This window comes from Lepisosteus oculatus, chromosome 12 (assembly GCF_040954835.1).
Source record: "Lepisosteus oculatus isolate fLepOcu1 chromosome 12, fLepOcu1.hap2, whole genome shotgun sequence".
NCBI classification, from domain to species: Eukaryota; Metazoa; Chordata; class Actinopteri; order Semionotiformes; family Lepisosteidae; genus Lepisosteus; species Lepisosteus oculatus.
The window spans coordinates 34,202,271-34,211,787 of NC_090707.1; the positions used below are offsets into that span (position 1 = coordinate 34,202,271).

General features: G+C 40.7%; 1 protein-coding gene across 3 annotated transcripts in view; it reads left to right on the forward strand.

Moving 5' to 3' along the window:
* bmpr2b (bone morphogenetic protein receptor, type II b (serine/threonine kinase)) overlaps positions 1–9,517 on the forward strand; it is a 168,225-nt gene that overhangs the window by 145,136 nt on the left and 13,572 nt on the right. For 2 of the 3 annotated variants that reach the window (XM_069196328.1, XM_069196327.1), the window contains exons 8-9: positions 7,667–7,840; positions 9,012–9,159. In XM_069196328.1, the coding sequence (XP_069052429.1) occupies positions 7,667–7,840; positions 9,012–9,159 (322 nt within the window). The remainder of the gene's footprint in view (positions 1–7,666; positions 7,841–9,011; positions 9,160–9,517) is intronic. The other variant, XM_006636761.3, reaches the window with a different exon arrangement.

Here is a 9,517-nt window from a genome sequence, read left to right on the forward strand (position 1 = left end):
CAGTCTGAGGTGTTTTTATTTTGATACATCATTTACATTTTCTGCACAGCTGGGGAAGTCATAAAAAAGGCAAATGTTAGAATATGTAGTTAAAAGTTCATTCAGTCAAGAATGTTTTAGTGCAGCAAAGACTGGCCAGACGCAGTTCAGTAAACAAAACACAAAGAACACTTTATTTTTTTGTTGGGTGGTTTTTCGTAGTACTGTAAGGTAAGTGAAATGAAACACATTGGATGCTTTTGATATTATAGTGGGTGCATTTAATGTTGATTCATCTTTCTGATTATGTAAATACAACACAAAATACATTTTGTTTCTATTTTTTTTGGGATGTGTTAATGCCTAATTTTCACCAAAAGGTGGTCATTTCCTTACTGTGTTGGATGGGGCTCTTACTGTAATTGTCATATATTTTTTTTAAAGGAAAAATCCTTGACTTTCAAAACATTTGCTTTATTTCTTAATAGTAATTGTCATATTATAAACTCCGTAAAAGATGAGATATTGTTTTGCAAGTATTGCTTTTTTGTCTGTAGAACAGACAGTAGAGACAGAATTCCTTAAAACCCATTTGAATGAACGTCTCAAACTTTTCTTTCAGTGAATGAAGGGTCTTTTTAATGACAGCTACGCGATATCCAAAAATGTATGCTACACTTTTACATTCCCTTCATTTGTGCTCATTTTCGAAGTAGGAAAAGAGTAAATGGGGGAACCTTCTCCAGCGTAAAATATTGTGGAAATATTTTCCTGTTTTCCTGTTACTAACCACATTCTGGAAATGCGTTCACAGAGGCGTCAGTGGTTGGAATTGAAACATGTTTGCATATTATTCAGTTTCCTTGTTTTGTGACTCAGGCAGACTCCCCTGACTCCCCCAGAGTGTCAAGGGGAAGGCACAGTGACCAGAATTCAAAGTGGGAAAGCCGAAGCCCTTTACTGAGCGCTTTCCTGGCGTCTTTCCCATGCTGAGCACATCACAGCCTCCTGGACAGAGGCCAGACTGAGCCATCGCTCTCATTCAGGGGAGCGATGAACAGCCAGCATTCGCTCAAGACAATCACAGTCAGCTCCCAGAATCTGTGTGAGGGAATGTGTCCTTCCCTTTGAAAGGCTGTAATCCGAGGTCCTCTTTGAATATACGGCCAACACAACACATTTAAGAAAGAGCTTACCTCTCTGTCTAATGCCAGCTTAGTCCACTGGCTGTTTCAGTGCGGTTGCCAAGTATTTGGACAGTTTAAAAGGAAGCCAAGCGGAGCTACAGCAGCTCAGTCCCACCTATTTTGAAAACATAAGGCTTGCTAGTGTTTCTGAGGGTTAAGGTTTTTTTTTTTTGTTTGTGTTAGCTGTCTATACCCCTAAGCTTCTATCACTGGCAGTGAAATATGAAGGGCAGTCCGTGATTAAGGGAAAAGGCTCTGGTACGTTTGTGGAAAAAGTGCCTTTTGGAGAGAAAAGTATGGTAAAAAGAAGCTGTTTTATGCTTTAAAATTTCAGAACACCCTGACGCAAGACTGTAAAGGTAGACCCGATAATCGTGCAGTGCAGTTTGAAAACCCTTACTCAAATCTGAGATGTCGGATATGTTGTTAGTCGTCCCTGATTAGGTTTGCTAGTATTTACTGTGCTTTACTGTACTGTATTTTAAGGCATGAGAATGACGGAGCCGTCAGGAGAGTGAAAGCTCACAATTTTTATTTCAAAGCAAACGCCACAAACAGCCTCAAGAGCCAAAAGGAGAAATCTGAGGTTTACTGCACATTTCAGGATTTAAGGAAGGCTAGCCAACATCAGCTAAATAGTGGCAGTACATTCTGCCTCCAGACTTCTCTGCTTTAACACTAGGACCTCTGGGGCCGGATCCTTTCGGTTCAACTGATGAAGCAAAATAAAAAATGGAGACTTCCTTTTTCATAGGCTGTCATCTGCCTGGTCAACTAGGAAAAACTATACGCTGGTCAGCTAAGCTATCCCAGAAAGTGTCTCACATAAGTCAGTTACTGTACATCACAATTTTGGTATCTTTACTTTGGCACGTGCAAATGTAAAGTTCCCTGTATATTTGAAAATCATTTAAGATGTGTATTCTGAATGGATGACATTCACTTGATTGCACTTGTACATTTGCTCTATTTCATAGTAAGGTCCTTAGCTTGCATTGCTGTGTAAATGTATTGGAAATGCACAGTGTATATTGCTGTCTTGCACTGTAATATGCTTATGTAGCATTTCAGATTTTCTTCTGCTACTTGAGGCACACTGATTTATAAGTTCACCCCGTTTCGTTCTTGAAACAATTGAATGTATGTTGACAGCCTGAACTTGCAAACTGTCAGATATAATTTCCTCTTGTACACTTATGGATTGGACCACAGGCACACACTTGATGATCTTTTGCAGGAAGGAAAAAAAGTTTAGGAAGCTGTTGAAGGCCGTCCTGCAGGTTCATGGAATCGCACTCCACTGCCTCTGCGGTCCTGTGTCCGGAGCTGTAGCGCGAGATGAGAGTGCACATTGGCCCAGTGTGGCCCAGTGAGCCACGTCTCCACAAGTGATGTCAGGCTTGCAAAATCCACGAGGGGGAGAAAGTGTGCTTATCTAGGTCAAGGCTGCCTGCTTGCAACAGTAGTTTTTACAGTGCTTTTGTATGTCAGCTTGAGCTTACTCAACTCGGGAGATACTTTATCCAAAGGCTATGAAATAAGAATGGAGACTTGCTTTATCCAAGTTTTCAACACTGTGTAATTTGCATTTTAGTTTTAAAGAATTGTAGAAATGTTGTTATATGCAGTGATGGTAAGAAATGCATCACAATCGATTTTTATTGTAGAAACACAGGGGCTGAAAATTCTCAACGCCAATAGGAATCAAAAGGCAGGCTTTTTTTTTTCAGAACTTGCCTTCCCTTCGCTCTCTCGAAGGAGAAGATTGGTTTATATCACAGAATTTTTGCAGGAACAGTAGATTCACGGCCATGCACTCATGACCAAATAGAGAACAGTAGTAACAGTAATTCACCATCAGCTCGTTTTCTCACATGATGGTAATTGCAATAAGTCTGGAGGATCAATGACAATAACTCATCATGTTCTGTCAATCATTTTCCTTATTGTAGATGGACTTATGCATGCAAATTGAATTTCTGCCAGTTATTTGAGCTTTTCCTTAGCCTGAAATAGTTGATAGTTTGTCGTGTTCCTCCAAAACTCAAGACTGAGGCTAAATGAATTTGTAGACTCCCTCTAAGAAGACAAAGGTGACTTTAGCCACCTTCCACACAGGTGGTGTCTTGCACTGAAATCTTACTTTTTAAAGAACTGGACTCTTTGGACTGACTTGTACGTAGGAGGAAGGCTGCTTTTGCATATTCTGGTGGCTTAAACTGTTGCTTGATGTCACTGTCTTAGTTTGTTCTCAAGTCGAAACTGAGCTTTGAGACAGACTAAGTGAAATATCTTTAAGTGCAGTGTGCCGGGAAGTCAGAAAGCATAAAAACCAAACCTTTTAAGACCTCTTAAAATATTACTCTCTTATTTTAAATGAGTCCTGCTTATGTTATGAAGAATAATGTTAATGTGCTGTACAATGGAGTAATTAATCATATTTCTGAGCAAAATAGCCTTTATCCTTTTTGTGCATTCGTTTCCTGTCTTAACAGGATTGTAAAAGGTTACGTAAGATTTTGACTGCCTTACAATAATGTAATTGTGGAATGTTTGAATATCCTTTTTGAAGTATTTTTTTGGTTGCTTTTTTTCATTACGAATGTTTTGTTTTAACAATTAAGTATACTCTTCCATTTCAAAAACCAATCCTGTCCTTTCTTTTCATAGCATGCCTGAAGCCCAGTCTAGTTTGCAATCCAGGCGCAGAGATACTCTTCCTACGTTCACAGCCAGGGCTCAAGTCCCACCTGATCTGCCCTAATGAACACAGCAGTAAAAGAGTCATAAGGTTCACCCAGATACCTTTTGCTCATGTTGTAGTAATGTTGAAATCTGATATTAAGCTGACACCAGCTCATTAATAATTAATTGTACTCTGCACAAATGTCACATTTTATAACTTTTTGATTTTCTCTATATCCAGGCCATTAACATGGTTTTTCGACACCAAACAGTTTTTATTCAGGAATGCAGTTATTGGCGTTGGCATAATCTAGACTTATGTAAAGACTTCAGCGTGTTCCAATAAAGTCTGGAGTAAGCATACATGTGCAGTAGGATCAGGTTTTGGCCAAATCTGAGGTATTCCCACTGATTTTTTAAATGATAACTATCGCTCCTCTAATGTTTCTGGACAGATCTATATACCTCACCAAGACATACAGTATATTTAGGGCAACTTCATCTCAACTCTAGATGTAGAGAAATAAAAAAGTTAAGAATTGGACCTAATATTAAGGTAATTATGAGAAAGCCTAAGATGTTTTTTTTTCTACACTGACCTTTTTCCATGTGTCCACAAATTAAAAAGTTGAGCATGTGTCTGGACCATATCAATTAATACAAGTAAGGTCCAAGAGGACCACAGTGTCCAGCACCAGAATGACCGATCTTGACATTGGCAGAGTGTTCTGAAGCATGGCGTGACCTACTGTAATAGGCACAGAATTGCAGCTTGTGATAGTTTGTTTTGCAGTGAATTTCCCATTTAAGGAAGTGTAATTATAAACCACACAGAGCGCACTGACATCTGGAAATAGGATAGCATTTTTGATGGCAAATGGTCTGTTACCTAAGGGACTGCATTTTTGCTATGGTATTACAAGATTGGTTTAGGAAATAGTTTGGCTAGAGATAATGTATTACACAATAAGAAAAATAATTAATAGACCGTATTAGAATCAATGTAGTCATAACCGGTACCCAGTTGTCAGAAAATATTCTTTATTATTTTTGGCCTCATGGAACCAGTTTATCGGATTGTTGCAGGATGTCTTTTTCCCTACTCACATTCATGTTTGTAAGACCGTTTTTCCCATGGTTCAGCAGCCAGGAATTTCGCTCTCTGGTCATCAAACCACAGGCCTTCTCAGCACAGGATGGGTTGAGCCTTTACAGAGGACGACAGTACGGTTCCTCGGCATATTTATCTTTAAAAAAGGGCGGAGCGGTGCCACTGTGGCTAAGGATCTGTGGCTGGAAGGTGGCCGGTTTAAATCCCACAGCCGGCAGAGGAATCCTACTCCGTTGGGCCCCTGAGCAAGGCCCTCAACCCCAACTGCTCCAGGGGTGCCGTTTAAATGGCTGACCCTGCGCTCTGACCCCAAGCTTCTCTCCCTGTCTGTGTGTCTCATGGAGAGCAAGCTGGGGTATGCGAAAAAGATGAATTCCTAATGCAAGAAATTGTATATGGCCAATAAAGTGATCTTATCTTATCTTATTGACTGCCCTCTAGTGGTAGGAGAACCTTATGACAGACCTATGCCAAGAAATGTACCAAGAAACACGTTATATTAAGAGATTTTAAAATCTGTTGTTTTTTTTTTGGTTTCACTTGCATGTGTTTGCAATTTACCTGTATTTATATCTAGGAAACCCCTTGGTCTGTGTCTGTTTGGTAAATTCCTGAGGGACAAAATGCTTCAAACCTGCGACGTGACATCCTCAGTGTATTTGGTTTCCAGCACACCACTACTAAACCACATATGCCGTCAGAGATCTTGTAGATAGTCGTACACTAAAACTCCTGTAGCTTGTTTGTTTGTCTTGTTTCCCTCAGTTTCCTACTGCAAAAAAAAGGATCAGACAAGGCGTTGCTATTGATGGGAAAGAGTAAAAATAATGCATACCATTCTTTATGACATATCACACACATACACATTGTGGAAACATACACGCAATCATTAAAGAAGATATGATGCACAAACTCGCACAATGCTTTTGAAGCTCCGAACAAGTCGTTACATGCAACCAAACCTTTCAAAACCATTCCAGGATGTTAGGCTTCTCTCTTTTCTTCTATCTTGCATTCTGCATTTCAAAATAATGCGGTCAACTCTGTTGTTTTAGAGAATATCATCATGTATCTTTGTGCCGAACAACAATCAAGTAACGTTGCTGCCGAAAGCCCTCAGTGGATTGTGCGCTGATCGATGAATGTCAGTAGAGAACTCTCAGAGGTTTCTGCAGTTCAATTATTATTTTAAATGTGGAATTCAGTTAACTTACAGTGAAACTGTCGCCCTGTAGCACTCTTTTTATATTTCATTAATATAGACATTGTTGATCATTGTTGTACATCTGCTTTTGTTTCTTTACACTGTTTTTGCATTTGATTCAAATGTTACTAGAATCAGTAGATTACAGGGGATGGATGAATGGAAAACGATTTGAAATGGTCTTTATTTGTTGCTTGATTTTTCAGATGCACATTATCAGTGAGTTTGCTCAAATTAGCCTGTAAGGCTTTCTTTTGCAAGCCTTTCTTTTTCTTCCTTCGACAGATTTCAGCCTGTTCTTTTTAATCAGTTTTAAGTCAGCTCTAATTGTAACATCAAACAGCATTATCCACTACAGGTGCTCCTGCCTGAAGTTTGACTTAAGATTCATCACATCAGCACAGATACTTCCCCTGTCATACTTTCTCATCGTGAAAAATGCCTGGGCAGCGATTTCTATTCCTCTGAAGAGAGTGCTGCGCACAGCATGCGCCATTAACATACAGAGTATTAAACACTAACGTTACTGAGCTATTTTCCCTTTCGTGTTTGCCGCAGTTTGGATCACATACTTAGACATGTCTGTTTCTTTTCTATTCATGTACCACACGCCCTAAATTAACAAAAAGAGTGTTCGACTACTCCTATAAGGGGCATGGGGAGTGATATTCTGCAGAGCCATGCTGCCTCTTGCTACGTTTCATTTTTCAATTTGAACGTGTTTTCACATTGTTAGAGAGTGGATGTTGGAACTGCAGCTCCAGTCTTTCAATGGAAAGAATAAAGGTGCATCTGCTCTCCTTTATTTATTCCTCAAAAAGCTTCTTCTGTCTAGTTAGGATCTTCCTTCCATTTGAAGATGTCAGCACCTCTGCTGCTTCATTTAATGGCGTGTTCCTGACAGTCAGCCTGTCTCTCTCGGTAGCTGGGGCTCTCCTGCAGGTGCATGGTGCGATTGTCATTTCCCGGCTACCTCCCACACCTGCCGAAGGCAGTGCATGTTTGTAGAGAGAGGGCTGTGGGATATCACAGTTGGCAACACCAACAGCTCACCCTCTCGGATGGTTGCCAGCTGACAGTCTGTCACAGACAAGTTGCATTCAACATAGTGCGTGTACTTCCAAGTGAGAGCAGCGACTGGACCAAGATTGTATTGCATGGGTTCAAATCCCCCTTCCTGACAGCTTCTCTTTTGGGGCGGGGCGGTGGCTCTGTGGCTATGGATCTGCGACTGTGGCTGGAAGGTTGCTGGTTCGAATCCCGCGGCCGGCAGAGGAATCCTACTCCGTTGGGCCCCCTGAGCAAGGCCCTTCACCCCAACTGCTCCAGGGGCGCCGTATAAATAGCTGACCCTGCGCTCTGACCCCAAGCTTCTCTCCCTGTCTGTGTGTCTCATGGAAAGGAAGTTGGGGTATGCGAAAAAGACAAATTCCTAATGTAAGAAACTGAATATGACCAATAAAGTGATATCTCTTATCTTATTTTTGTAATTCCCCTACTGGTCTCGAAACAGATCACTACAAGCCCGCGGTGTCACACCGGGACCTGAACAGTCGGAACGTGCTGGTGAAGAACGATGGCACGTGTGTCATCAGCGACTTTGGGCTGTCCATGAAGCTCACCGGGAACAGGCTGGTGAGGCCAGGAGAGGAGGACAACGCCGCCATCAGTGAGGTGGGCAGCTGCTTTTCTACTGCTGGGACAAGCGATAGTGACAAGTGAAGTGTGTCACAGTAATATGGTCTGGTTTCCCCAATAAATCTACACTATAAATTCTGTAAAGGTTTGCCAAGCACTTTATCATGATAACAAACTGCTGAAGAATGTCACTGGATCACCAAAACGTGGTCTTAATTAAGACGAGGTCTTAATTTTTGCCAGCTTTTTAAAGTATGCTAAAAAAAGTGTTTGAAATACAAATAATATTGCTTTGTACAGGAAAAGAGAACTTCTTGCATAATTATACTTAAATGTGTTTGTATGCAGTTCAAACCCAAAGATGTCTTATCAATATATCCAGACTCCACTATGTGAAAGGTTAAAAATTATTGTCCACATTGTTTTAATAAAAACCTCTTTGTTAATAACCAGATATGGATACAGGATATTCAGTCAATGTTGGCTTATAAGTTGAGCTGCCTTAAAGGGATTTCCAGATATTCCCTTTTTGGTGTTTTAAAATGTCTCTTAAAATGAGCAGGAAATATTAATTAAGAAGACGTTGCAGGTTAAGACGAGCAGTTCACCTTCATCCAACACATTGCACCATTCTGATTCCAAAGTGTTAGAAGGTTGTCTCAGCAATTGGTAATGATAAGGTATGGGCTGAAAATTAAGGGAAAGATGTGAGGACATTTTGCAACAAATGTATTTTTAAGACCAGTTAACTCTGCACAAAATGTTCTTTGTCTAATTAAAGAATAACAGTAGACAGAAATGAGAAATGCTTAGTTCCATAATCATTACGCTTATCAACTACAAGGATTTTTACACTGCAAGCTGGATTCATTTAACTAAAAAATATTCCAACGAATATAAAAATCTTGAGCAAACAGGAGAACAGTGTTTATAGCAGCACCGACATTTAATCCGAGTGGCAGATAAGGCTGAAATGTCCCCAGTTTCAAAAAGGAAACATTGTTCTTAATTATATTTAAAGCAGCGTGTGGTTCATTTTAGGAACCACATGTCCTGTAGGATGGAGCAGGGTTTGGAAAGATCATGAGTGGGACGTGATCTTTGAGCTCAAGGGCTAGGTCGTCCTTGTGAATTAAAACTTGTCCCCCAGGTTGCATAAGGGATTCCATTTAAAACTGATTGTAATGGAGGTTTCAATCTGTTTCAGGTGGGAACCATTCGCTACATGGCACCAGAGGTTCTGGAGGGAGCAGTTAACCTGCGAGACTGCGAGTCTGCCCTGAAGCAGGTCGACATGTATGCCCTGGGGCTCATCTACTGGGAGATCTTCATGAGATGCACAGACCTGTTCCCAGGTGGGGTATACCGCGCAGAGCTCAGGCTGGAGGGGGACCGATTTTAGAACGACCCCTTGTTAGAGTGTATGTGATGGGATTCATTTAGGCATCACACAGAGGCATCCTACACAGGCTCTAGAAGGCTGGGCGCGTTAAAAAGAAAAATTGATCACGAACGCTGATTGAATGCAGTGAGAGAAGAATACGCTGTAAGGGCATGTTCTAGCATTAGTCATCCAAAACAACCATTAGAGTGAAAAAATAATGCTGTATTATTGTACTTAGAGAAGCAACTGCTTTCTGTCTTCAATTCAGCTATGATTTACAATCCCAGTGGATCTGTTACAGTAGCTCTTGCTACTTTTTTCCTAAAAAG